General features: G+C 65.0%; 2 protein-coding genes across 2 annotated transcripts; one reads left to right on the top strand and one right to left on the bottom strand.

The window, feature by feature from the left end:
* The first annotated feature begins 950 nt into the window (after window positions 1-950).
* On the top strand, window positions 951-10,524 carry ADISSP (adipose secreted signaling protein). Its single transcript, XM_065837211.2, has 6 exons — window positions 951-1,044; window positions 2,527-2,629; window positions 4,375-4,517; window positions 5,587-5,725; window positions 7,973-8,095; window positions 9,859-10,524. The coding sequence occupies exons 2-6, from the start codon at window positions 2,611-2,613 to the stop codon at window positions 9,957-9,959; spliced, it is 525 nt and encodes a 174-aa protein (XP_065693283.2). The 5' UTR covers window positions 951-1,044; window positions 2,527-2,610; the 3' UTR covers window positions 9,960-10,524.
* Window positions 10,449-27,190, bottom strand: HSPA12B (heat shock protein family A (Hsp70) member 12B). Its single transcript, XM_065837210.2, has 13 exons — window positions 27,088-27,190; window positions 24,103-24,160; window positions 20,393-20,493; window positions 18,916-19,040; window positions 18,498-18,684; window positions 17,474-17,578; window positions 16,617-16,733; window positions 15,790-15,955; window positions 14,808-14,894; window positions 14,539-14,643; window positions 13,017-13,275; window positions 12,017-12,120; window positions 10,449-11,900 (listed from the first exon to the last, which is right to left on the bottom strand). Exons 2-13 carry the CDS (start codon window positions 24,143-24,145, stop codon window positions 11,266-11,268), a joined length of 2,034 nt encoding a protein of 677 aa, XP_065693282.2. The 5' UTR covers window positions 24,146-24,160; window positions 27,088-27,190; the 3' UTR covers window positions 10,449-11,265.
* Window positions 27,191-27,990: the final 800 nt, after the last annotated feature.

A 27,990-nucleotide genomic window follows, 5' to 3' on the forward strand; every position in this document is an offset into this window, starting at 1 on the left:
GTTGGATGTGGGAACAATTTCTTCCCCAAAGGGCTGTGGGGCATTGGAACAGGCTGCCCAGGGCAGTGCTGGAGTCACCATCCCTGGAGGGCTGGACAGACGGACAGGAGGTTCTCAGGACAGGGGGCAGAGACAGGATGGGTTATGATTGGACTGGATGAGCTTGAGGGGCTTTTCCAACCAAAATGATTCTGTGATTTTATGACTCTATGATTCCCAGCTGGTGCCTCCGTGTCCCCTCGATGGGATGGAGATGGGGTGAGACAGGATGAGCTGGCCCTGCGCAGCCATCACGCCTGGATCCCAGCTCGGTGTCCGGCCACCCGCCAGTGTCCCCCACAACCCAGGAGAACCAGAATGTGCCGGGGGAGGTGGTGGCACCACCGAGCCGGTGCGGCTGTGCCAGGGGAGCCCGAGCCCCAGGCAGGGTCTGGCCCTTCCACGGCCAGTGCCCGTTCCCCCTCCCAAGCCCAAGCTCTGCCCAGACCTCTTGTGCCAGGGGTTTTGCTGTTATAATTTTTTTTCTTAAATAACCTGAAAATGAGGATTTTGTCACCGGGGTTTCCCGGCTGTTTCCCTCACTTTTCTCCCACCGCCGGCTCCAGCCTAACCGAGGTGTCGTTGCGCTGTGGCAGCTCGGCCGGGTTCGGAGACCGGGGTCTGAGCAGCAAAAATTGCCAGGAAATGGCAAGTTGCCATGGCAACCGCATCACCGGGGGTGGGGGGACCAGGTGGGCACCCCCGCCCACACGTGGCGCCCTACGCCGTGCGCGCCCGCCTCCCATTGGCTGCCCCAGCCTTTCGCCACGCCCCCTAGCGACGGTCCCGCCCCTTGGAGACGACCCTGCCCCGCGGGGCCGCTCGGGAGGCGGTGCCGTCGGAGCCGCAGCCGGTGGGCGTGGCTTGGGGGCGTAACCGTCAAGGGGACGGACCAATGCGGGAGGCCGAGGGTGTGCCGGGGCCAATAGGAGCGAAGGGGGCGTGTCCCGGTAGTGGGAAGCGGGGAGCGGGGAGCGCGGTGGTGTCCGGGACGCGCCGGCCGGGGTGAGTGCGGGACGAGCGGGGGCAGCGGCAGCGGGAGGGGGCAGAGGGGGATCCCCGGGCCTTCCCCTGCCCGGGGCGGCGGGGGCACCTCCCCGCATTGCCCCCTCCCGGCATAGCCGCTCCGGTGGGGTCCCGGTGGGCTGGGGCGGGATGATCACCCCGCCAACCGTTGCGCAGAAGGGAGCGTCGAGGCTGGGGCCCGATCCCCGCGTCCCCTCTCGCAGCACCGGAGTTGAGCCGGCGGGGGGGTGAAAACACGGGGGGCGATACCCACACCCACGCGTGACGGAGACCGGGGCCACGCGGGTGATGGCGGAGGCAGATTGGGGCCACCCGGCGGGGGGGACGCGCGGCAGCGCCGGCGCCTCCTTCTCGCCGCTCCCCCCGGCCTCGGTGTGCCGGGGAGACCAGGAAGGGGCTGAACCCGGGGTGCCAGGGGGTGTCCGTGGGGTGCGACTCTCCGTGGGGTCCGTGGGGTGTCCCCCACCCCGGGGATGCAGCCGGGGGGGTCTTGACCCCGGCAAGGACACGGGAAGCCCGTGGGCCGCGCGTTTCCCCCGGTGTGAGCCCACACACGGTGCCCACCCCAGCCCCGCCGTGGGGCCGTGTCCTGTCCCGAGGTCCCCTCCCACCCCGAGCTGCCCATGGCCCCGTTTCCGTGTCCGTTCAGGTGTCCCCAAATCCTGGGCTCGTCCCTCCCGGCTCTTTTCCGTGCTGATCATCTCATCTCCGGCAGCAGCACCGTGCGGTGTGGGGGCTGTGACAGGGCTCTGGGCCCCCCCCAGCCCCGGGAGCCCCCGCCCTTCCAGCTCCGCTTGTCTTTCTGTTGTTTTCCCCCACGGCTGACGCCGTTGACGCTTTTCCCGTGGATTTCCCTGCGCTCGGCCGCTGAGCTGCTGACGGGGCTGGTTTGGGCACCTGCCTCCCGCTGCGGGTTCCTCGGGGGGGCCCGGCCGTGGGAGGGTATGTTGGCGGTGGGACCAGCCCGTATTTCGGCTCCCGAGGGGCAGGGGGGCTGTTTGAGCCCCGCCGCGGGGGGAAGGTTTGAGCATCATCTTCCACCAAAGGCGTTTTTGGGGTGTCTGATCCCAAACCCCCATGTGGGGGCCGTGAGCCCCGTCACCCCCAGCTCGGCTCCGGTGGTTCCCCCTGTCTTGGTGCAGGGGCAGCGCCCACCCTGGGGCTGGTGGTACTGCTGGGTGCCCCCTGTTTGGTGGGGCTGTGTGGGAGAGACTGGCCCCAGGGAAGGGTTTGGGGGCCGCCTTTTTGTTGGCAGCACATGAGGCTTCCCCGGTGTGGGGCTGCCGGAACCTTTGCGGGGAGGGGACATAGGGAAACTGAGGCACGAGGCGCTCTGCTGGGTGCTGGTGGTTGGGAGGCGTGGTGGCCGCATCCTGCCCGCCGTGCCGTGGTGTCTCCGGTGCTCGGTTGGCCCTGGCACCAGCCGAACACCCTGCCTGACGCTGCCCGTTCCCCCCCCAGCTCCGGCGCTGGCAGCCAGGCCAGCATGGCCTCCTGCCCGCGCCTCTGAAGTTTCACACAAGGACACCACGGCTGCGGGGACACATGGCTACGGCTGGCAAGGGTGAGTCCCGGTGTCCCCCCCTGCCACGCTGCACCTCAGCCCCTCCTGGGCTGCCTGCCCGGACCTGGGCCAGCCTCCAAATCTGATGCTCCTTTTCAGCAAAACCCCTCTGTCCTCAGCCCTGCCGGGGGGTCCCTCTGCTGGGGGGTCCCTTTGTCCCCAACCCTGCCGGGGTGTCCCTCTGCTGGGGAGTCCCTTTGTCCCCAGCCCTGCCGGGGGTCCCTGTGTCCCCAGCCAGGGACTCAAGCACTGCTTGGAGCTGCCCCCCGTGCCCAGGGAGCAGCCGGGCGGGTTGGAGGTGCCAGGGGACTTGCGGGGGCGACATTGCTGCTGTTTTTTTGCTGTGAGTTGTGAGCGAGCACCCACTGAGGGGGCTGGTGGTGGGGCGGGGGCTCCGCGGGGGCTCTGCTGGCACCACTCATCTGCCATCCCCGCTCCGGTGACCGGCGCGATCCCCGGCACCCCCACCCCGGGCAGGGCTGCTGCGGGAGGCGGTGGGTGCTCCTGGGGCGCTCCTGCGGTGCTCCCAGCCTCCAGCCGCCCCCCCGAAAGGCTCTGGCCGTGCCGGGAGGGGACCCCGACAGGCGGCTGCTACGGGGTGCGCGGCGGCGGCAGCGCCCGGCTCTCGCTGCGCCGAGACAAAGACCGAGGAGGCTCTTTGTGCCGCTCCCTTTGTGCGCCCGGTCGCGGCTCCCGCCTCTTCGCTCTGTCCCCGGTGCCCGGGGGGCGCGGCGGGTCCCGGTGACCCTCCCGTCACCCACGGGGACCCGGGTGACAACCACGGGCTGGGACCTCGCCCGGTGCCGCAGCTCCCAGCCGGCGTTGGGGACCCACGGGGGTCCCGGTGTCTCCCTCACGGGCAGCGGGTGCCCGTGCCCCGTCACGGGGGTCTCGGTCCCACCCGTGTCCCCCTCCCCGCGTGGCCCCGCGCGCGGCCGAGCCCCCGTTCCCCCCGCGGGAGGGGATTTCTGCCGAGCTGTTCCGGCTGAACAATGCCGGGTTATTAAATCCGCGGCGTTCCCAGCCGGGCCCGGCACAAAGAGCCTTTTCTTCGAGGAGGCGACAATCTGCTCGGGGCTGCGGGCAGATGGGTGCGAGGGGCCGGGGGTCCCGGGCTGTCCCGAGCGGGAGGGGCCGCAGGAGGGGCCGCAGGAGGGGCTGCCTTTTCGGGCAGGCTCGCAGAGGACACGTTGCACAGGTGTGAGCAAAAGGGCTCGGTAGCGTTTGTGCCTCTGTGCGGCCGCGTCCCTCGGTGTCCCCAGACAGGTGCCTGTCCTTGCAGGGACATGATGTTTTGGGTTTTCCTGGGATGCTGTGGGGTTTGCTCCCCAACACGCAGGTCAGATTTGCACCCCGGGGAGCTGTCCTGCCCCTGTCCTTGTCCCATCCGGGTCCCCTCCCCAGCACAGCCCACATCACCGCTTGTCCTGCTCCTCTGCGTGGAGAAAACCACGGGGGTGAGCGAATGCTGCTGAGCTGGGGGGGCGGATGGGACCCCCACAGCGTCTGGGCTGGCGGCAGGTCCCTGTGCCCCCCCTGCTCTGAGGGTCACCTCGCTGTCACCACTTGTCACCAGTGTCCCTGTGCCCCCTCCCCAGCCCATGGCACGGGGCGTTTCTGAAACAAGACGGGGAAACTGGGGAAACCCCTCCATGTCCGACGATGCTCCATCCCCAGGGGGACACAGGGACAGGGGGTGGTGTCCCAGGCGGGCAGGGGTGACACTGGCGCTCTGTCCTGCGCAGGCAGCAAGGCCAAGGGGGGGGCCGTGCGCTTCGCCCCCAGCCAGCCCCCCGAGGGCACCCACGGCCACGTGCGCTTCGACGAGAAGCTCCACGACTCGGCGGTGATGGTGACGCAGGAGAAGGACGGCAGCTTCCTCGTCAAGGTGGGGCCTGGGGGACAACGGGGGTCCCGGTGCCACCCTGGGCTGTCCCTGCACCCGATGGGGCTGGGGCTGTCCTGGGGGGTGGTTTCCATCGGGGGGGGGACACTGTTCTCGCCCCATCACACTCCTCAGATATTTGGGGGTGTTTCTGACCCCACCAGCTCCCTGGTGTGCCGAGGCGGGGCTGGGAGCACCCCAAGAACCCGCGTCCCTCCCTGGGGACAGCTGTGACGCTCCCGAGGGTGCAGGTACAAACGTGGGCGCTTTGCTCCCGGTTCACCCGTTCAGCACCCGATTCCTGCGGTTTGGAGGGGTCAGGTTGGGGCCGCGGGGGGGTTGGTCCCCTGGAGCCGGCTGAGCCCCCCCGCCATGTGCCCATGTCCACAGGATGGGGGTGGCACCGCCTTGGCCTCTATGGCGGCTCCCAGAGGGTGCTGGGGACTGGTGGCCCCGGGGGGATGAACCATCTTTACCGAGCCGCTCGTGCCCGGGAACGTGCCAACACACCGCATGAGGTTTATATTTATGTGTATAGATCGATGTGTAGGTGTGCATACGTATTATATATGTATTTATACACCTGCATCCCCGGGCCGGATCCTGGCTCAGCCCTGGGCTCGGGCGGCTCTGCTGGTGGCTCCGAGCTTTGCCGCAGGCGGGACCCGCTGTTCCCTTCCCAAAATGGCATTTTGGAGCGCGCCGGAGCCTGGACCCCGCGGCAGAGGCTCCCTCGGGGCTCTGGTTTTCATCGTGGTGCTGGATAAATGAGCTTTGGAGACGTGATCCTGGAAACATCTGGGCTTTTAGAAGCCAGAAGCACAGCCAGTGCTGGGAAAATGGGTCCGGGCTCCCGCAGCGCCCGGGGGTGGTTGTTCCGGGGGCTTTGCCCAGAACTGGTTGGTTTTGCTGCTTTAGGTGCGTTTGTTACGTTCTCCCCATTATTTAGGAAGCAGCGGGTGCCCCCGCCTTCCCGCGGGCTCCGCAGGGGGTCCCTGTCCCCAGGGTGGGCCGGCGGGGACGGGATGGCCGCGTGTGACCAGCGCCCGTGTGACCCCCGCGTGTCCCGCAGGTGGGGTTCCTGAAGATCCTGCACAAGTACGAGATCACGTTCCAGCTGCCGCCGCTGCAGCGGCTGGGGAGGGACATCTGCGCCGTCCCCGTCCCCAACCTCAACCTGCGCGTCATCGCCGTCACCCCCCTGCCTGAAGGTAAGGTCCCCCCGCTTTTGTCACCCCCTTTTGTCCCCCGTGGGGAGGACACACCGGGTATCTCCATGGGGTGGTGGGTGCCTTGGTGCACCCGTGGCCAGCGGGCTGAGCCCTTGCCAGGCATTGGGGACAATTCCTCTCGCTTGGGGACCTCGGAGCCCCCCAGGACACCCTGGGGATGGATTTTATTGCTGCCTCATGGGAACCTTGGTGGCTGAGTGTCCCCCAAAGCGCTTTCCAAACATCGGGCAGCTCTGCCCCATAGAGAATGAATCAGTGTTTGCAGCCATGGCCGAGCCCGACCTGGGCACGGGCTGAGCAGCTTTTGGGGTGTTTAAATCCAGGAACGGGTGGAACGGAGCCCAGACCCGCGGGATTTGTAGCACTTCGCTCTGCCTGTGCCCAGCGCCGAGGGGGAGTCACCTCTACGTGCCTCCAGCCCTCTTGCTAATTCTCTGGTTGTAGGGAAAAGGAGAATTGCGTCCTGAGCACTGACACGTGGCTCGCAAAGCAGCTGCTGGGCTTTGCTTGGGGCCCCGCGACCGCCCCTGCCCCACGGCTGCAGCTCCAGCCCCTGCGCGCCCGCCTTCCCGATTTATCATCTGCAATTTATCGTCTGCAATCGGGAGCTTAAATGCTCTGTTTTCCCCAATGCATGTCCATCAGCTGCTGTTTCTTGTTGCTGCAGAGACAAAGAGCAGCCGGGGGTTTGCAGCCTGCTGGGGACAGGGACAGGGACAAGGTTGGCTCCAGCGGGCACGTCAGGCTGCTGGGTATGGGACAGGGATTGCTCCAGCAGGCTGTTGGGGATAGGGACAGGGTTTGGCACCAGCAGGCTGTTGGGGACAGGGATGGGGTTTGGCACCGTCAGGCTTCTGGGGATAGGGACAGGGTTTGGCACCATCAGGCTGTTGGGGACAGGGACGGGGTTTGGCACCGTCAGGCTGCTGGGGACAGGGACAGGGTTTGGCACCATCAGGCTGTTGGGGACAGGGACAGGGTTTGCTCCAGCACGCACCAGGCTCAAACAGCAGCCCGGCCATGAGAGACGGGAGCAGAACTGCGCAGGGTGGCTCTGGTGTCACCCTGGGTTTGGTGACAGCTGTCTTGGGGACACAGGACCTGCTCTGAGGCCACCACCAGTGCCTTGGGACGCTTGGCGGATCCCATGCGGTGGCTCTGCTGACACCAGTGGCTGTGCCAGTGCAGGGACAGACGGCTCTGGGTGACACCAGTGGCTGTGCCGGTGCAGGGCCAGGCGGTGGCTCTGCTGACACCGGTGGCGGTGGCGGTGCGGGGCCGGGCGGTGGCGGTGGCGGTGCGGGGCCGGGCGGTGGCGGTGCGGGGCCGGGCGGTGGCGGTGCGGGGCCGGGCGGTGCCGGGCCGGGCGGTGGCGGTGGCGGTGCCGGGCCGGGCGGTGGCGGTGCGGGGCCGGGCGGTGGCGGTGGCGGTGCCGGGCCGGGCGGTGGCGGTGCGGGGCCAGGCGGCTGTGCTGACAGCAGCCGCGGTGCTGGTGCAGGGCCGGGCTGTGGCTCTTCCCGCGCTGCCGCTGGCCCCGGCCCAGCAAAGCACTTAAGCCCGGTCTGCCCGCTCTCCGCGGCCGGGGCTGGCGGCTCAGCGCGGGCACAGGGCCAGGCTGTGGGACAGGGGCTCTGGGGACGCAGCGCGGGTGGCGGTGGAGGGGACGGTGGGAGGCGGCGCTGTGCAGCAGGGGGTCTGTCCCCGGGTCCCTGTGCTGTGCCCGACCCTGGCCCCTCCGCACGGCGCACACATTGCCTTGGTACCTGCTGGTTTTCCTTTTGATTTCTTTTTCTTCTTTTTCTTCTTCTTTTTCTTTTTTTCTTCTTCTTCTTCTTTTTATTTTTTCTTTCCTTCTTTTTCTTCTTCTTCTTTTTCTTCTTCTTCTTTTTCTTCTTCTTCTTCTTTTTCTTCTTCTTCTTCTTTTTCTTCTTCTTCTTCTTTTTCTTCTTCTTCTTCTTTTTCTTCTTTTTCTTTCTTCGGTTTCTTCTTCTTTTTTCCCCCTTCCTTTTCTTTTTCCCCCTTTTTCCTTCTTTTCCCCCCTTTTCCACCCTTTCCTTCCTTTCTTCTTCCCCTTTTTGCTTTTTCTTTTTAAATTCTATTCCTTTTTTTTCCCCTGGTAAGACCTGCGGTACGAGGGTGAGGAGGAGCCGCTCAGTTCTGGGAACAGCAGGAGGCTTTCCGTGCCCACATGTGTCTGTGTATCTCTCTCTGTGCTCTGCGTCCCAGGGCACAGCGTGAAGTGCGAGTACACGGCGCACAGGGAGGGGGTGCTGAAGGAGGAGCTGCTCCTGGCCAGTGAGGCCGGCGAAGGCGCCAGTGTCAAGGTCACGGTTCAAGCCCGGGTCATGGGTAAGGGGCTGCTGGGGGCCAGGGGAGTCCCCAACCCTGCTCCGTCCTCCCTGTGTCCCCAAACCCTGCTCCGTCCTTCCCGTGTCCCCCAACCCTGCTCCATCCTCTCTGTGTCTCCAAACCCTGCTCTGCACCCCAAACCCTGCTCCATCCTCCCCATGTCCCTAGCCCTGCTCCGTCCTCCCCGTGTCCTCAAACCCTGCTCCGTCCTTCCCGTGTCCCCCAACCCTGCTCCATCCTCTCTGTGTCTCCAAACCCTGCTCTGCACCCCAAACCCTGCTCCATCCTCCCCATGTCCCCAGCCCTGCTCCGTCCTCCCCGTGTCCTCAAACCCTGCTCCGTCCTCTCCCGTGTCCCCCAACCCTGCTCCATCCTCCCCATGTCCCCAAAGCCTCCTCCGTCCTCCCTGTGTCCCCCAACCCTGCTCCATCCTCTCCCGTGTCCCATAACCCTGCTCTGTCCTCCCCGTGTCCCCCAACCCTGCTCCGTCCTCCCCGTGTCCCCAAACCCTGCTCCGTCCTCCCCGTGTCCCCAAACCCTGCTCCGTCCTCCCCGTGTCCCCAAAGCCTCCTCCGTCCTCCCCGTGTCCCCAAAGCCTCCTCCGTCCTCCCCGTGTCCCCCAACCCTGCTCCGTCCTCCCCGTGTCCCCCAACCCTGCTCCGTCCTCCCCGTGTCCCCCAACCCTGCTCCGTCCTCCCCGTGTCCCCCAACCCTGCTCCGTCCTCTCCCGTGTCCCCCAACCCTGCTCCGTCCTCCCCGTGTCCCCAAACCCTGCTCCGTCCTCCCCGTGTCCCCAAACCCTGCTCCGTCCTCCCCGTGTCCCCAAACCCTGCTCCGTCCTCCCCGTGTCCCCCAACCCTGCTCCGTCCTCCCCGTGTCCCCAAAGCCTCCTCCGTCCTCCCCGTGTCCCCAGCCCTGCTCCGTCCTCCCTGTGTCCCCCAACCCTGCTCCGTCCTCTCCCGTGTCCCCCAACCCTGCTCCGTCCTCCCCGTGTCCCCAAACCCTGCTCCGTCCTCCCCGTGTCCCCAAAGCCTCCTCCGTCCTCCCCGTGTCCCCAAAGCCTCCCCCGTCCTCCCCGTGTCCCCAACCCTGCTCCGTCCTCCCCGTGTCCCCAGTCCCTGCTTCGTCCTCCTCATGTCCCCCAACCCTGCTCTGTCCTCCCCGTGTCCCAAACTCTGCTCTGTCCCCCTGCACCCCAAACCCTGCTCCGTCCTCCCCGTGTCCCCAAACCCTGCTCCATCCTCTCTGTGTCTCCAAACCCTGCTCCATCCTCTTTGCACCCCAAACCCTGCTCCATCCTCTCTGTATCCCCAAATCCTGTTCCGCCCCCCTGCACCCCAAACCCCGCTCCATCCTCCCTGTGCTGCTCCATTCTCCCCATGTCCCCCTGGACCCAGCTCCATTCTCCCCATCCCAGTTCCCCCCAGTTCTCCCAGTTCAGCCACTGCAGGTGTTCTATGAAATTGTCTAAACCAGACAACTTTCACCCCAAAACTCCCCAGCACAGGGGATGGGGCTGTGAGCTGCTCCCCCAAAGGATTCATGGAGTGGGGTGCAGTGGGGAGGTCAGGGCCACCCCCTTGCCCCTCTCACCCCAAACCCATGTGGGGACCGTGTGGGGAGGCCAAGCACTTACGAGCCTGAAAACCCCCCTGAAAAGCTATCGGGAGCCCCTGGGGGGAGGTGGCTGTGCCATCCCCATCCCTGTCCCCATCCCTGTCCCCATCCCTGTCCCATGTCCCCACCTATGTCCCGTCCCGCAGACCGGCACCACGGCACGCCGATGCTCCTGGACGGCGTGCGCTGCGTCGGCGCCGAGCTGGAGTACGACTCGGAGCAGAGCGACTGGCACGGCTTCGACTGACCCCCCCGGCCCCCGCCGCCCCCGCCAGGGGAACGGAAACAAGTAACCATAGAGGAAACGCACCCAAAGCTCCCCCAGCCCGGGGGCTGCAGCTCTGCGGCCCCCCCAGCTGTCATTGCCGCTCTGGGGGCCCCCAAATGCTGGAGCATCTGCTGGCGCCTCGGGGGGGATCCCGCTTCTGCCCCTGGCTGCTGCTGCTGTCCCTCTGCTTTCACCCCCGGTGAGGGGACACCTGGGGACAGGGACCCCCCCACGGTGACATTTTCCCAGCGGGGTTTGGAGCTGGGATGGGGGCAGGATCCAGCTGGTGGGGGGGCTGGTCCCCAGGGCTGGAGCCTGGGCCCACTGTCCCTGTCCCCGGTGTCCCTGTCCCCCCCTCCATGGCGCAGCCGTTGCCTTAGTCGCCTTGCCTTTTTTCCCTATTTTTCCCTTTTTTCCCTATTTTTCTTCTTTTCCCCGGTACGACCCGCGGTACAAGAAGTGGCTCAGTTCAGGAAGCAACAGGAGGCTTTATGTGCCTACATATATATATATATATATATATAAATATAGAGCTGTATATATACACACGGCTCTGTGTGTGTGTGTGGGGGGGGGGGGGGGTTAAGTACGAAAATCTATAGAGGGAAACAATAAACTGCAGCTGAGAAGGTTCTGGAGGTCAGATCAACCCGTTCAACCCCCAGAGTGTGGGAGCTGATTAAAACCTGCTGTGACGGGGGGACACAGGTGATACCCGGGGAGGGGACAGGGGACACTGGGGGGACTCAGCTCCCCCATTCCCGCAGTGCTGGGCTGGTTCAGGGGCTCCTGGGCCTGCACAGGGGGGTCACGTCCATTGATTTGTGCACTCTGGGAGGTGGGGGCTTAGCGCAGTCAGTGCCCCCCCTCTCTACATAAAAGGAGTCCAGGTGAGGGTGGGGGCACTGTCCCCTTCACTGTCCCCTTCACTGTCCCCTTCACTGTCCCCTTCACTGTCCCCATCAGGCTCTGCTGGGGGAGCTGCCAGCTGTGCGGTGATGTGCAATATAGGTAAAATATGGGAATGTGAGGGCACAGAAAATGCTCATATTGGTATTTACAGGGGCTGGCGGGGGCCCTTACGCCTATTTGGGGGGCAGCCTGAGTCCCGGTCCCCGCTCAGCAATGCTGGGGGGCCAGTCCCCCTCATTCCCGGGGGGCAGCACCGGGGTGTCCCCGAGCAGGGGGGCCCAGCCCGGTGTCAGCTCACAGCTCCGCTCGGTCTCTGCCCGTGGGGGTCCCGCGGTGCCGGGGGGGGCGGGTGGGGGTCCGGAGCGCGCGGGGCTCAGTTGGAGAGGAAGTCGATGGTGGCTCGCACCGTCTTGGAGGTGGAGATGTCCATGGCGGTGACCTTGATCTCGGTGTCCCCGAACTGCATGCTGGCGCGGATCTCGCGGCGGGCGCGGGGGGGCCCGCCGGTGTCCCCCAGCTCCAGGCTGACGGTGCCGCAGTGGCGCACGCCGGGGTCGGTGATGTAGAGCACGTCGTCGCGCGCGCTGCAGTAGACGTTGATGATGGTTCGGCGCTGGCCGGGCCGCGCGGGGCAGTAGCTGCGCTGCACCACCTCCCCCAGCGCCACCGACTGGTCCACCGACACGAACTTCTCGAAGACGTCGGTGCACCAGCTCTTGCCCTCCTTCACCAGCAGCTTCTCCCGCGGGTGCTTCCCCTCCACGAACTTGTTGAGCACCCCCACGCCGTAGGTGAGGGGCGAGCGGCGCACGCGGACGATGGTGGGGTCGAGCCCGAAGAGGACGGCGCCTTTGAGGATGGTCAGCCCCACGTCTTGGGGGACGATGACGCGGCAGGTGAGGCCGAAGGCCGCCTGCACCGCGTGCTGCAGCATGGGGGACTCGGCGAACCCCCCCACCAGGAAAAGGAACTTGATGCCTTGCACCTCCGGCTTCTTCAGGAGATCAGCTGGGGAGGGAGGGACAAAGCGGGGCGGTGGGCGGGGCTGGGGGCCGTGTCACCCTGCAGAGGGGACACCCGTTGTGGGGGGACACGCAGGGGCCGGGGCAGCCCCCGGGACGTACCGATGTGCGCGATGATCTGGCTGATGGTGGGCTGGAAGAGCTGGCTCATGGCCTCCGCCGACATCCGCAGCATCCCCTGCGACGACCACTTCACGAAGTTCACGCTGCGGGGGACAGAGGGGTGGGGGGGACAGAGGGGTTGGGGGTGGACAGAGGGGTCAAGGCTGCCCCTTGCCAAAACCTCTGCCCAATCCTCCCCCAGCCCAGCAGCCCCATGAGCAGAGCACCCCAGCTGCCTGTGCCCCCCAATTCAAGTCCCCCTGGGGCCATGTGCTCCCAAGGGGTCCCCAAACTCTGCCACCACCCCAAGGGGGTCTCACTTGCTTTTCCTGAGGGTCACACATCCCGCAGGGGTCCCCAAACCCCACTGCCCACCCAGGGTCTCACTTGCTCTCCCTAAGGGTCACACACCCCACAGGGGTCCCCAAGCCCCACTGCCCCCCCAGGGTCTCACTTGCTCTCCCTAAGGGTCACACACCCTGCAGGGGTCCCCAAACCCCACTGCCCCCCGGGGTCTCACTTGCTCTTCCTGAGGGTCACACACCCCACAGAAGTCCCCAAACCCCACTGTCCCCCCATTGCAGGTCCCACTTGCCTTCCCTAAGGGTCACACACCCCCCAGGGGTCCCCAAACCCCACTGCCCCCCAGGGTCTCACTTGCTCTTCCTGAGGGTCACATACCCCACAGGGGTCCCCAAACCCCACTGCCCCCCCACAGGGTCTCACTTGCTCTTCCTGAGGGTCATACACCCCACAGAAGTCCCCAAACCCCACTGACCCCCCATTGCAGGTCCCACTTGCCCTCCCTAAGGGTCACACACCCCGCAGGGGTCCCCAAACCCCACTGCCCCCCAGGGTCTCACTTGCTCTCCCTAAGGGTCACACACCCCGCAGGGGTCCCCAAACCCCGCTGTCCCCCCATTGCAGGTCCCACTTGCTCTCCCTAAGGGTCACACACCACCCAGGGGTCCCCAAACCCCACTGCCCCCCGGGGTCTCACTTGCTCTTCCTCAGGGCCGTCTCCACGTTGTGGCCGCGGTGCTTGCGGTAGAAGTCGATGAAGGAGAAGGGCAGGGAGATGTTGAGGGGGCTGGCGCGGGAGGGGGCGGCCGCCCGCTTGCGGGCCTCGAAGGCGATGGTCAGGTCCACCCAGGCCGCCGGGCGCTTGGCCTTGAACGTGGCGATGAAATCCGCCCCGAAAATGTGGCACAGCAGCTGCTCGAAGGCCAGGTCCACCCCCACGGCCCCGTACGGACCCCCTGGGAACGAGGAGGGGCTTGGGTCAGGCAGTGTCCCCGTGGGACGTGTGCCCACATCCCCCATCACCATGTTCCTGCATCCCCCATCACCATGGCCCCAGGCCCCCCCAACATCACCAGCAAAGCCAGGGCACTTTTTATGCAAGATTGCATCCCCCCCAGCCCCACTATGGGGGGGATGACATGGAGGGAAGCCCCCCACCCAGGGCTGGCCCCGGGGACAGGGACAGGTCCTGCAGTGGCCATGGAAATGTCCCCCAGGAGCAGGGTGGCGGTGGGGACAGCGGACAAAGGTCCCTGGACAAAGGGGACCCTGTCAGGGGTCCCTGGAGGGGCTCAGTGTCCCCCCATGGCAGGGCTCTGCAGGACGGCCCGGGTTGGTGGCTGTCACCCGTTTCTCCAGGGGTGCACGGCCACCCTCTCCCACAATGTCACCCCCCAGATGGGCTGAGGCTGGGGGCTCTGCGTGCCCCCCAGGAGCAGGGTGGGGACCCCACGGGCACAGGTCAGGATACGTCCCACAGACCAGGACATGTCACAGCTGTGTCACCCTGTGCCTTCCCTGAGTGCCCAGGGGGCACTGGGGGCTGCGATCCACAGAATGTGGGGACATCGGGGGGGGTTGTGTCCCCAAACCAGGGTCCCGTGGGCATCAGCCTCTGCCTTGTCCCCTTTGCAGTCACCCTGGTCCCCCTGCCCCCCCTGCCCCCCGCCCTCTCCCAGCCACATCCCTGTGCAACTGAGACCCCCTAGCCCAGCACCCTGTCCCTCTGTCACCCCACAACCCAGCACCCCTTTCCCATCAGCACCCCTGTCCCACCTGAACCCCCCCGACCCCCCCAGCCCACCCCCACATCCCTGTCACCCAACCCACTCGATCCCCCAACACCCCTGTCTCCCATCTGAGCCCCCCCCACTCAGCATCCTCTCCTAGCTGACCCCCCCCAATCCAGCACCCTGTCCCACCTGAGCACCCCCAACTCAGCAGCCTTGTTCCTGTCACCCCCCAACCCAGCACTCGTGTCCCGCCTAAGCCCCCCCCAGCCCAGCATCCCTGTCACCCCCCCAACCCAGCACTCCTGCCCCACTTGAGCCCCCCAGCCCAGCACCCCCGACCCCCCCCAGCTCATCACCCCCTCCCTCCCTCCCCGGCCCCCCTCCCCTGTCGTTTTCCCCGCGGACACCAGGTGGTGCCACCAGCCCAGCCACAACCCTGCAAGGGACAGCGGGGACCGCGGCGGGGGGGTCCCGGGGGCCGCGCACCTGAGGCTTTGTACAGCTCCTTCAGCGTCCCCTGCGGCTTCTCGATCTGGTGCACGGTCAGGTCCACGGTGCCCCCCCCGCAGTCCGCCACGATGTACCGGTCACCTGCGGCGGGGACGGCGGCCACTGGGGTCCCGTGTGCGTCCCCGCCGCGGGGTGTCCCCCAGGCTGAGCCCAGGACACCCGCCCGTGGGCTGGGGGACACGGGGACGCGGCCCTGGGCTGCGCTCCCCCCGGGGGAGCCCAAATTGAACCAATCTTGTCCGTACCTGCCTGCATCTCGGCCCAGAGCTCCCCCACTCCCGCCTCCACCAGGAACGTCCGGCTGTGCCGGGACCGCCGGAGCTGCTCCCGCGCTGGGGACAGAGCGGGGGACACTGTCAGGCTGGGGGGGGGCGGGGCAGGAGCATCCCTGGGACCCCCTGCCGGCGGGAACCGCGCTGGGAGCGCTGGTTTCTTGCTCCCCTCCAACTGGGACACCCAGCGCTGCCCCCCAGCTCCAGTGTGGAGGAGGAACTGGTCCAGCCCCCCCAACACCCCCACATCCATCCCGCGGTGCACGGGTGGCCCCGGGCGATGCCACCGCTTCCCCTGTTGTCCCCAGCCCGGGTGGGGTTTCCTCTGCTCCCCCCGCGTCCCGGGGCAGGGGACATCAAAGGAGCCCGGAAGGGTGGGGAGTTGTTTGTGGAGGCTGGGGGCGTCACCCCGGCCTATTTTTGCCACACCAGGATGGACATGGCACACTAATTAGCCTCATTAATGAGCCCCGGGGTGCAGCTCAAGGTGGGGGAGGGCAAAGGGAGGAGAAGGGCCCCCCAGGGCTGCGAGAGAGGGGAGCAACCACAGCCCCCCCTCGGTAGGGTGCCCCATTCGTCCCTGGCTCAGTTTCCCCCATCACCAGACGATGTGATGGGCTGGGGGTCCCTGCCACAGTGGAGCCAGCCCTGCCCTGTCCTGACGGGGGGGTGAGGGATCACTACCCCCGCTTTACAACGGGGGGGGTCACCCGCCAGGGATTCTCCCCAGCACACCCCAGAAACCCAACCAGCTTTTACCAGAACTGGTCCAGGGGCTGCTCCCAGAGCCCCACCCGGGGAAGGGCCCGATCCTCGGGCTGGGGGTCCCCGAGCACCATGGTGGATGCACCACGTCTGCACCCCAGCACCGGGTTACAGGGTGCTCAGCCCAGGACCCCCCGCTGCCCCCCAGGGCTGCCCCGGCCCCCTCCCCAGCCTCAGAGCCCACAGGCACCCTGCCGAAAGCTGGAGTCGATGGCGCGCTCGGGCCCGCCGGCCGGGGCTCTGCAGCTCAGCTCCAGCAGCTGGTGCAGACGCAGCTTCCTGCAGTAGATGGAGGCGGCTTCGGGCTCCAGCGCGATCAGCAGCTGCTCGGGGTTCTCGGGGGACACCAGCCCGGCCTGCAGGGGACAGGGGGGTCACACAGGGGAGGTGGCGCGGTACCGGGGGGTCCCTGTGTGCTGTGACGGTGCCACGGGAAGGGTCCCCCATCCCTGGCCTTGGCACATCCATGCGAACAGAGCTGTAAAACCATTCCGTGGTTGGACTCGGCCATCCTAAGGGTCTCTTCCAACCAGAATGATTCTTTGGCTGGAAAAGACCTTTAAGACCACTGAGTCCAACCGTTAACAATCTCTATACGCAGCAGCTAGAAGGGTGATGCCCGATCTAAACAGCAAATGGTGGCTTTTGTCTGGAAATCTTCTAACAATGTCCCCACAAATTTAACTTCAGTGCTAGTATGACATTTTAGGGCCTGTATTACGCAGAATATTTAAATTGCTTTTAACTTCATGATGCTGAGGATGTTCAGAATCAGGTATATTCATTAATATGAACTTCAGCAGAGGTGAAACTGCTGCATTTATCCACGTTCGAGTTGGGATTAAGGAAATTCATAAGAGAGACTAATAGGTACTTGGCAGTAACGGTACAATACTGATCCGCACACTGAGCTGGGGGTTTGTGGGGCTACCAGGACACCCAGACACGCTCTGTTACGCAGGGAAAGGGGGGTAGGTGCGGGGGGCCGTGCAGGAATGTCCCCCCCTGTCCCCTCACCTTATACGCAGCCTCCCGCATGAACTGCTTGGCCGGCTGTTTCCAGATGGCCGGGACGGTGATGACCCAGCGGATGGCACCGCGCTCGGGCAGCGCCGGGCACTGCTCCCGCAGCTCCTGCGGCGACAGGCGGCGGTGACCCCCGGCCCCGGGGGAACGCGGGAGCGTGATGGGCACGGCCCGCGCTCCGTTCGGGGAGGAGTCACAGAGTCACAATGTCAGGGGTTGAAGGGCCCTGGAAACTCATCCAGTGCAATCCCCCCATGGAGCAGGAACACCCAGCTGAGGTTCCACAGGAAGGTGTCCAGGCGGGTTTGAATGTCTGCAGAGAAGGAGACTCCACAACCCCCCTGGGCAGCCTGGGCCAGGCTCTGACACCCTCACCATGAAGAAGTTCCTTCTCAAATGTAAGTGGAACCTCTTGTGTTCCAGTTTGTACCCATTACCCCTTGCGTTACCATCGGTTGTCACCCAGAAGAGCCTGGCTCCATCCTCCTGACACTGCCCCTTTCCATATTGATCCCCAGGAATGAGTCCCCCCTCAGTCTCCTCTTCTCCAGCTCCAGAGCCCCAGCTCCCTCAGCCTTTCCTCACACGGGAGATGCTCCACTCCCTTCAGCATCTTGGTGGCTGCGCTGGACTCTCTCCAGCAGTTCCCTGTCCTTCTGGAGCTGAGGGGCCACAACTGGACACAATATTCCAGGTGTGGTCTCCCCAGGGCAGAGCAGAGGGGCAGGAGAACCTCTCTGACCTGCTGACGACCCCGTCTAACCCACCCCAGGTACCATTGCCTTCCTGGCCACAAGGGCCAGCGCTGGCCGGTGGTCCCGGCGGGAGGGTGCAGCGGGGGCTCCCACCTGCACCGCGTGCTGCTTGAAGAAGCGCAGCGCGTGGGCGAACACCTCCAGCGCCGGCATCTTCCTCCCGTTGACGGCTTCCAGCTCCGTCTTCATGGTGAGGTCCTGCGGGAAGAGCGGGGGCAGAGGATGGGTCGCGTGGGTAATAATGCTGGCGTTCAAATGGCGCAAGGGCAAGCCTGCAGCTCTTTTGAGAAAGGAGCGTTTGAGCAAAGCTTGTACGGGTGAGAGACACAAACAGTGATATTTTGTATGTAAACTTTATAGACACGTGCTACCGCTGATTTGGAGACTTGTTTGTGCTAACAGGATCAGTATTTTTGGTCCTGTGTAACAATGCACTAGGTAACTGCCTAATCTTACTAATGTCATCCCAGGTGTTAATTTCTGAGATGATTCTCAGTTCCGTGTTAAATCCTGTGTTTTCTCATGTACACCGCGTGTCCCCAAGCACAGTTTGTTTCCTTGGGCGCTGGGCGATCAACAGCTATAAAGCTGATCTTGTTTCGTTCTTTTGGCAGGGAAAACAGAACAAGCTGACGAGGAGTCCTGGGGCCTTTTGGGATGCGTGCAGTGTCTGCTCCTCTGGGGCGCTGCCCTGGCTGTCTCTGCGGGCCGAGGGGACGATGGTGACACGCAGGTGGCTGGGAGGTGGCTGGTGTCACATCGCGGCTCCGGCCCACGTTCCCGGGGCAGGGTGCTCGTCCCCCGTGCCAAATCACGGCACCCTTTGGGTGGGAGGAGACCCTCGAGATCATCGAATCCAACCATAAATGCTGTGGCACAGGGGTTTGAAATGCGGCTTCTGCAGCCACAGCCACCTGGGATGGGGGAACCAAAAATTCACCCCCAAAAAGGGCTGAAATGTTGCCAGGTGTAAAGCAACCGGGGAGATGGGTGCTGGTGATGGGATCTGCAGCCCTCACAGATTCCTGCTCCCCCCAGACCCGCTTTCTCTGCAAGCCCAGCCCAGCTCGTGTCCCCACAGGTCCCCGGGGAGGTGGGGACGTGACCAGGGACTCACGCTGGTGCTGTGAATCTTCATCTTAAACTTCTCGAAGTAGAGCCAGTCGCGGGCGTCCTCGGGGTCCAGGTCGTGGTAGTAGTCGCGGGCGGTGTAGCCGAAGCTGTGGAACGTGCCCTCCGGCGTCAGCAGGAGGCTGGTGGGGGTCTTCTGGTTGGCCACCCCCGGGTCCCCTCCTTCCCATTTCCTGCAAACGGGAGCCGGTGAACCTCAGGGCCAGAGAGCTGGTCCCGTCCAGTTTATCAGTTTAGGTGGGCACAACCTCCAGAGGGACAAAGATGGGACCAACATCCCCGAGCATCCTCACCCATCGCGGTGGGGTGTCCACCGCCCAGCTTGCTCCATCCTCCCCTCCCAGCAAGTCCAATTCCAGCCCGTTTGGGCCCAGAAGAAGCCCTGTGGCAACCTGGCTGCTCACCTCATCATGTGGATGGCCTCGGGGTCGCTGGCGAAGCTGAAGGCGTAGCCGCTGGACGTGGTGCCGAAGTCGATGGCAACCACCACGGCGAAGGGCTGGCTGGGCTGGGACCGAGCCTCGCTCCGCTGGAACCAAGGGCAGCGTTAGGGACCGCGGGCCGGAGCGGCAGCGGACGGGCTGGGCTGGATGCTGCCAAAATGGGCCAGAACAGCCCGGGAAAGGGGGAACTTCTCCCGGATTGGGCCCGCGGGCGCTGCGCTTTCTGCCGGGGCAAGGGATGCGGAGATGCTGCGGTTTCTCCCTCACACAGCTCCAAATCAACCCAGACTACTTTAGGATTCTATGAGAGGGGCTGCACCAGGGTCTGGCGGTCCCTGTGGCTGTCCCCAAAACCGGGCTCAGGGGACACGGGGACCTGGGCAGCCCCAAGGGATGGACACAGTGGCTTCTGGTCCCTGTTTCTCTGCAGCTGGGGTGGTGCTGAGCCCTCCACACATGAACCCCGGTAAATTGTAGCTGGGGTTCCCCAAAACCTTCCCTGCTCCCCAGCTCGCTCCAAGGGAGCCTGTCCCAGGTGTCCCAGGGCTCACCCAACCAAAAACCTTCCTGGCCTAGGTGCTTCATAGAATGGTTTGGGTTGCAGGGACCTTACAGCTCCCCAGTTCCCCCTGCCATGAGCAGGGACATCTTCACCAGCTCAGGTTGCTCAGAGCCCGTCCAGCCTGGCCTGGGATGTCTCAGGGATGGTTCATCCACCACCTCTCTGGGTACCTGGGCTGGGGTCTCTCCACCCTCGGGGCAACAATTCCTTCCTCCTTTCTGGCTTCAGGGGGTCCCCATGGCTGATGGGTTTCTGGTCCTGCCTTCATCCCCATCCCTCGTCCCCACGGTGGCAGAGGGAGGTGGCAGGGACCGGTGGAGCTGAAGCAGCCGCAAACACTCAGCGAGCCCCATCCTGTGTCACCGCCCGCCGCGGCCCCCCCGGCGTGGGACAGACACGGAAAGCTAAAAGCCTCATTAACTTTTAACGCACCCAGATTAAACGCAGACATTAGGGAGCTGTGCAAAGCGCCGGGAATTTGCACGGGCGAGGGGGTTGTCTCAGAAATGTGCATGTTCAGGAGCTGCAGGGACAGCGAGCACGGGGGGACATTCCCTGCCCATGTCCCCCCCCACACCGGGAAGTCCCCTGGGGTGGCTGGGTGGGGGCAAAGTGGGACCAGGAGCTTTGCAAAGGGTTAAACTGGTGCTTCCTCCAGCTCTTCCCCTGTGCTGGGAAAGACCCTCAGCCCCACGGACCCCAGAGCTAAGGGGGGTTTGATTTGGTCCCAGTGACAACCTGACCCGTTCTGAGCCTGATCCTGGGGTGTGTGGTGACAACCAGACCAGGGGGGTGAGCACTGCCCAGGGAAGGACTAGAGGGGACAATCCTGTGGGGACAGACGCCAGCACCCCCAGGGGACCCCGATTTCCTTACCGGTGACTGGGAGGGAGTCAGCGGGGCGATGCTGCAGCTGTCGTGGGGCGTCCCCGGGGAGCCGGGAGGGGACGGTGTGGGACATTGCTCACCGCTGGCACCTGGGGACACAGGGGGAGAGGCTAGGAGGGGGACAGGCCCCTGTCCCTCCCAAAGACCCTCCGCAGGGCAAGGACAATGTATGACTTCCCAATGGAGATGCAGCCGGTGCAGGTTTGGGTCCAAGCCACTGAGGGGGCTCTGCACAGCAATTTGGGGCTCTGTGTGGCAAGTCAGGGCTCTGTGTGGCAAGTCGGGGCTCTGCAGGCTTCCCACAGTTTTCAACCATGTGTAAGGAAGGGTCTAATCAGCACCAATTAAATTAGCAAATGAGGAGCCACTCGCAGGTGTTGTGAGGAGCTGGTTGCAGCTGGTGCTGGCTCTGGGGCTCAGGCAGGGGATGGGGACAGTGGCCAAAGCCCTGGGGCTGAGGGACCGTCTCCGGGGACATTGGCTCTTGCTCGGCAGGGAGATGGGTTGGAGTGTCAGTCGTGGTGTTTCGGGGGGTCCAGCTGGCTGGCACAGGTGGGTTTTGGTGCTGAGTCCCTGGCCCGACGTCTGCTCCGTGCCAGGGACGAACGGGCACACGGGGCAGAGCTCTCCCCCCGGAGCCGGCACCTGAAGGCGGGTGAACCACAACCCAGTTCCTCCCAGCTGTGTCCACAGGGACCCTTGGTGGCGGCTGCAGATGGGGACAGTTCTGTAAATGACCCGGCCGAGGGGGGACGGACCCTGCCTGGCACATCGAGGGGTTTTGATCAGCAAAACAGCAGAACTGGAACTGAACGCCCGTGGGTCGTGGGTTCAGGGGCCTCGTGCAGACTTTTCCTACTGTGTGCAATCTGACCACGAGTCAGCCACTTCATTCCATAAATACAACCGCCTGGATGAGCCACTGTGAGCTCTCCCTGCTAAATAAGTGAGTGTATGGCAATGGTTTTGCTACCCAGAGGTCAGTGGATGAGCCCAGTTCGAGTTCAATACTCATCATTTAGCTCGAGTAGATGCACACCAAATGCGATGGATTATTTAGAGATAGACGTTTCTATGATTTTTAGTGTACTCTTTGATTCACGTTACTTGGTAGACTAGATTTGCTATAGTTTTAAGCTGTAAGGTCCTGCTTGTATTTACCAAGAGCGACTGCAGACTCCGCTAAACGCCTGCAAAATAAAGTCCAGCTTGCACTTTGCTGGGAAAACGGAACCGACTGGGAAAACAGTGATCCAGGGCTAACATGGAGACATTGCAGGTATCTGCACAGGGGGGTCTATTTTGCACTGCACTGAGAAGAAAGGATTTATCCAGACAAAACGGCACCTCCAGGGGTATGGACCAAAACCAATGTCTGCAGCTGCACAAAACAGAGGCCACGTGGAGTCAGGGGAAAGGGTCCAGTGGGGAGCAAAGGACCTGGTGGGGAAGTTCTGCTATGGGACTGGATCCTGGTGTGAATGGTCTGTAAAGACAGAGAAGTTTGTGGTTTTCTATGCTGGGGTGGAGCTCTGCACAGGTACCAGCCGGAGCCAGCCCTGCTGCCATTCTATTCCACTGAACTCCTCATTTTCTGAGCGTCCAGTCTCCTGACTGCCTGCTCTGCACTTGGCTTTAAGAAATCTAAACGCTGTCCTGCAGCAGCAGAGCCATAAATCACCCCCTGTGACAACGACAGAGGAGTCAGGACCGAACGCCCGTGCTGCGTTTGCAGCACAGCGGGACGCGGTGGCTCCCGGCTTTAAATCGGAAAAGCCACTGTCACATAAACACGCGCTTGGCGGGGCGATGCTGAGGGGTGCCGGGGGCTGCCCCGGGCCGGCGGCTGGAATGCTGTGTCCAGCGGGAACGGGGGAAACTCGGGAAACTGAGGCACGAGGGCGCGGAGACCCGGCTGCTCGGCAAGGGGAGATGCGCTGGGCTCAGCGCCGCGGCCACGCTGCGGGACGGCCGGCTCGGGGGACACGGTGGCACCTGTGGTGACGCTGGGGCACGGAGGCTCAGCCTGTGCCAGGAGCTGTTGGCACCGCGGTGACCCCCGGACACGCGTGGGGATGGGCACCGTGGTGACACACGTGGGGACCCACAGACACCTGTGGGCATGGGCACCACAGTGACCCCCAGACACACATGGGGATGGGCACCGTGGTCACACACATGAGGACCTGTGGACACGCGTGGGGATGAGCACCGTGGTGGCACACGTGGGGACCCACAGACACATGTGGGCATGGGCACCGTGGTGACCCCTGGACACGCGTGGGGACGGGCACCGTGGTGACACACGTGGGGACCCACAAACACACGTGGGCGTGGGCACCGTGGTGACCCCTGGACACGCGTGGGGATGGGTACCGTGGTGACACACGTGGGGACCCACAGACACGCGTGGGGTCAGCACCAGCGCGGTCCATGTGTGAGGCCAGCACTGTGGTGCGGTGGCTGCGCACTCGCCCTCGCTCTGCGGTGCTTCCTCCTCCTCCTCCTCGGGACACCCCTCAGCTCTGTGTCTGCTCGGGTGCCCCCCAGCATCCCCCCTGTACTGGGGACCCCCATTAACCCCGCTGTGCCAGCCCGGGCTGGGGGGGCTGCAGGAGCCCCCACGGGACCCCCTGCCCCGCTGCCTGCGCTCCCGCGGCCACATGGCTCCAATTAGCGCAGGGGATTAATCACCGCCCTGTGAAAGCACGAACCGAGCGAGGGGCTCCGGCTGCAGGCGGGGCAGCTGGTGGAGGGGCGTCACTGTCCCCAGGGAGCTCGCCAGCTCTGGCTGTGTTGAGACATGGGCTCCGGTCCCCTGTGCCCATGACTGTCCCCTGGCGAATGCCCCCAGCCCCCACTTTGCCACCAGTTTGCACCAGGACGCCCAAGGGGCTGCTCCCTAAGCCCCTCCGGCAGCCCCCGAGCCTGCACTGGGGGTGCTCGGGGCCCCCACACCAGCAGCCATGGACCCCCGTCCTACAAGGGGGGTCTCTGACCCCCGCGGCTCTATGTCCCGGGCCGGGAGCCGAGCTGTGGCACATGGCGGTGTTGGGGCACAGTGCTGTCCCATGTCCCCCCGCGGGGGGGGTCGGGGGCTCGGCTGCTCCCCCCGACACAGCCCCGATCCCTTCACACCTGCTCCGTAAGTGCCTTTCGCTGTACCCCGCGTCTGGCCATGAATATTTGATCCCCGACAACGGGAACGCCCCCCCGGGTGCGTGGGCAGAGCCCCGCGGTGGGGGTGGGGGCGGGGGCGGTCCCCACCGCGGGGGGAGCATCGCCCAGGCTGACGGGGAGCGGGGGCTCCGGGGACCCCACCCTGAAGCCCCTTTCCCGTGGGGGCAGAGCCGGAGCCGGTACCCACCAGTGGGGGGGCACTGGACTCCCAGCGACGCTGAGGGGGCCGCAGGGGGTTCATTTGTGCAGCCGCCACTTTGCTGTGGCTGCTGGGGGGAGTTTTAGGGTCGGGTTTGCTCCCCCATCTGGGTCTGGTTACCCCAGGGTGAGGGGGTGTGGGGGGGGTGCTCCGTGCCCCCGGTGGGACGATGACTGCGAGAGGACCAGGGGGCGGAGGGGACACTGGGGTGTATGGGGAGGGGAAGGGAGAAGGGCCACGGTGTCACACAGCTCTGCTGATGGGGGGGACGCAGGGGACCCCCCACCCATCCCCACGCCCCCCTGGGGCGCATACTTACCCACGCTCAGACTCTGCATCCCGGGCTCCAGCAGCATCGCCATGGCCACGCCGTCCCGCTGTGGGAGAGGAGAGGGGACAGTGGGACAGGGTCCCCGTGTCCCCTGGGCAGGGAGTGCATGGCAGTGGTCCCCATGCCCCCTCTGAGCGTTACTGGGGAGCCCAGGCTCCAGGCCCCCTCGAAGCCCCCCAGGATGGTGGGAGAGTCCAAAGCCTGGGGGCTCGGGGCACAGGGGGTGTAGGGGGCACAGGGGTGGGGGCTGTCCTGCTTCAGAGCCTCTGTGAGAGGGGGTCCCAGTTCCTTTCATTAAGCAGCTCAGACAGATGTGCATGATCCAGATGTGTGTGAAGTGACGCTCCACCAGCGAGGGGTCAGATTTTTAGGCTCAACCCAAGGAGGAAACAGGATAGGTGATGCTTTAAAGTGATTTTCTCCATGGAAGCTGCCACCTGACTGATGGGCCCGATGCCAGAGCTCCCATCGCCTCCCGGGCTGCCCGTCCCACCAGCGCTGGGCCTAGGACCAGGCTCAGGACAAGGCTGGGCTCAGCGGGGACAGGCTCTGCCCTGAGCTAAAGCCACCCCGCGCAGCCGGTCCCGCTTCCAGCAGCCTCCAGGGGAAAAACTTGGTGCTAAAAATGGCAGGTGGGGAGTTTTTCCTCAAAATAAGGGGATTTCTGCTCCAGCCACCCTGGCACAGGGACCGAGCAAGGAGGAGCGGTGGGTGATGAAGGCTGCGTGTGATGAAGGCTGCGGGTCAAACCACAGCGGGGCAGGTGCTGGTGTGATGCAGGGGGGTTACAGCTATTACATCGATCAGGCTGGGCTGTGTTGGTGCCCTGCGAGGACGTGCACAGGGGACATTCCTTCTGCCACAGGAGTTTGTCTTTCCTCCAGCGAAACCTCTGCTCGGGCTCAGCTGGCGTGTTTGGCGTCCGTTTGTCCCGGCTGTGGGTCGGACAACCCCGTGCTGCTGGGGCCTGGCTGGAGGTAACCCAGGGTCTGTCACCCTGGGTCCCAGCCTGATAGGGCTGTGCAGGGACATCCTCTGTGTCCCTGTCCCCACCACCTGAGCACGAGGGAGCAGTGAGGCCCCAGGCTCCAACGACCCAATATTTTGGCCCTTTCACCGTGGCTGTGGGATTTCAAGAGCCTGCGCAGCCCCTCGGGCTCAGGGGGGCTAAAACCCCCACCTCAGCAAACCAAACCCACTGGGGGTCCCCAAGCTGCCAGGCCCCTGCTGGGGTCCCAGTGAGGACGGTGAGGGGGCTCAGCCTGCCCTGGCAGCTGGTGGCAGAGACCCAAGGGGTCAGAGCATCCCCCGCCCCCCAAGGGGTTTCTTCTCATAGACACCCAGCCTCTGCACCCCATTGGGGAGGTTTTGGGGTACATGGTGAGGATTTAGGTACCCGGTGAGGTTTTGGGGTACCCTGTGAGCCCTGCACCCCACAATCCCAGCTGGGGGACACAAGGGGATCCCCCTTCCCGTGCACATGCGTGTGAGTGGGGCACACGCTGGGCAGAGCCCTTGTGTCCTCCAGCAGATCCTGGGCAGTGGTTGCGCTGCCTGCGTGGGCAGCTGCCTGCCCCCAAACCTGCCCGCACCTAAACCTGCCCGCACCCACAGCTGCCTGCCCCCAAACCTGCCCGCACCTAAACCTGCCCGCACCCACAGCTGCCTGCCCCCAAACCTGCCCGCACCTAAACCTGCCCGCACCCACAGCTGCCTGCCCCCAAACCTGCCCGCACCTAAACCTGCCCGCACCCACAGCTGCCTGCCCCCAAACCTGCCCGCACCTAAACCTGCCCGCACCCACAGCTGCCTGCCCCCAAACCTGCCTACCCCCAAACCTGCCTACCCCCAAACCTGCCTGCCCCCAAACCTGCCCGCACCCACAGCTGCCTGCCCCCAAACCTGCCTGCACCTAAACCTGCTCGCACCCACAGCTGCCTGCCCCCAAACCTGCCTGCACCTAAACCTGCTCGCACCCACAGCTGCCTGCGTGGGCAGCTGCCTGCCCCCAAACCTGCCCGCACCCACAACTGCCCGCACACACAGCTGCCTGCCCCCAAACCTGCCCGCATGCGCAGCTGCCTGCCCCCAAACCTGCCTGCACCCACAGCTGCCCCAGGGACACGAGCCGAACCCCCCGGTTTTGGGGGGCCCTGCTGCCCCCTCTCCCCGCAGCTCCGGGCTCTCGCTCCAGCAGCTGGTGCGGGAGCCGCGGTTTTGTGGACTCTGCAGCGGTTTTGAGGACTTTTCCACCATTTCCGCCTCCACAGGGACTCACGGAAACGGGGAAAGGAAACAAGTTTGGGAGGGTTCGGGGCAGCGGGCCCTGGGCACGGCATCGCCGGCGCGGAGGGGACACCGGCGCGGTGGGGTCACCGGCTGGGCCGGGCAGGGTGTCCCCGAGGGCCTCAGTGCAGATGTGGGGCCGGGATCCAGATGTGCGGGGAGTGGGAGGAGACGTTTTCCCCGTGAGCGACCACGGCTGCGGGGCTGGGGAGCCCCCGAATCCGCGTTTCTATGGCCGTCTGTGGGAATCGCCCCTTTCCCCTGGCCACGGCTGGGCCACGGGAGCCAGTGACATGTCCCCAGCATGGCATGTCCCCAGCACAGCATGTCCCCAGTGCGGGCTGCGGTGGCACTTGCAGCCCCCGCACGCTGCTGGCACGTCACAGCACTGTCCCCGTGGTTCTCGTGGTGTCCCCACCAGTCACACCAGTATCCCCAGGGCGGGGTGTGTTGGGACGGTGCCCACGGCGGCACGGGGGGGCTCAAGGCACAGCCCCCACTCCCACCCCAGCCCGCAGCCCCTGTCCCCACGGGGGACAGGCCCCGGGGCCCTGACACCCCCAGCCCCCCAGTGCCCTCAAACTGGGGAGCGACCCCAGTCGTCCCGTCCGGCCGGGTGGTGACACCCCCGCCCCACCTCGCACCTCGGGGGGACCCCGGCTGCCACGGAGCCCCACGGCCGCTTACCTCTGGGCTGTGGGGACAGGTTGGGGACCGCTGGGTCCGGCCGTGCCTCCCGGTGCCCCCGGCGCTGCCCCCGGCCCCGCCGCGCAGCCCCCGGCGCTCCGGCTTCCTCCGCCCCCCAGCGCCTTCCTCCCGCCCGGCCCCGCCAGCGCCTCAAATTGCAATTCCAGCTGCAGCTGTGGGACGGGAGGAGGAGGAGGAGGCAGGGCCAGCGCTGCCGGGACCGAAACCTCGTCTCCCCGAAACTCCCCGGGCTCGGCACAGCCCCCCAGCCGGGGACCCACAGCTGCCCAGGGGGGACGGACCCCGGGGGGGACAAGTGTCCCTAAACGGCCGGGGATGGGGGTGTTTGGGGGGAGGGGAGAGACACCCGAAATCGGGGTAGAGGGGAGAGACACCCGCAATCCCCCGCCTCTGCCAGCGCTGTCACATCGGTAATTTGTCATTTCTCCGGCCCCACGCACGTTCCTCTCCCAGTTTTGTCACTCTCTGTATCCCAACTGACACATAGGACGCAGCCCCAGGGCTCTGCCCATCTGTCTGTCCTGCCTGTCTGTCCGTCTGTCCAGACACTTCCCGACTCCAGAGCCCCGTTTCTCCCACTCCCACAGCCCCCCGAGCTGCGCTGCTCCCGGAATGGGGGTCCTGGCCGTGCCGGGGAGTCCCCAGAACGGGGGACAGGGGAGGGGGACAGGGAGCGGGACAGGGACAGGTGAGAGCTCATCCTGTGGCTCCCAGATGTCCCCGTGCCCAGGAGAAACCAGCCCTGGAGGACTCAGAAGCAGAGGCAGATCGTTGAGATCACCGACATCATTGGGATCATTGATGTCATTGAGATTATCGGGGTTGTTGAGATCACTGGGGTCACTGGGATCATTGAGATAGTTGGTGTAGTTGAGATCGTTG

The sequence above is a fragment of the Patagioenas fasciata genome, chromosome 4 (genome assembly GCF_037038585.1).
Source record: "Patagioenas fasciata isolate bPatFas1 chromosome 4, bPatFas1.hap1, whole genome shotgun sequence".
Lineage (NCBI taxonomy): Eukaryota > Metazoa > Chordata > Aves > Columbiformes > Columbidae > Patagioenas > Patagioenas fasciata.

Excerpts from the sequence above, each read along its gene's own strand:
- ADISSP (XM_065837211.2), top strand. Across the intron at positions 4,518-5,586 it reads ACGGCAGCTTCCTCGTCAAG|GTGGGGTTCCTGAAGATCCT; the intron begins GTGGGGCCTGGG and ends CGTGTCCCGCAG. Across the intron at positions 8,096-9,858 it reads GGTTCAAGCCCGGGTCATGG|ACCGGCACCACGGCACGCCG; the intron begins GTAAGGGGCTGC and ends CCCGTCCCGCAG.
- HSPA12B (XM_065837210.2), bottom strand. The coding sequence starts at position 24,145 with ATGGCGATGCTGCTGGAGCCCGGGATGCAGAGTCTGAGCGTGG. Across the intron at positions 20,494-24,102 it reads GATGCAGAGTCTGAGCGTGG|GTGCCAGCGGTGAGCAATGT; the intron begins GTAAGTATGCGC and ends CTGTGTCCCCAG. Across the intron at positions 12,121-13,016 it reads ACGGCCCTGAGGAAGAGCAA|CGTGAACTTCGTGAAGTGGT; the intron begins GTGAGACCCCGG and ends TGTCCCCCGCAG.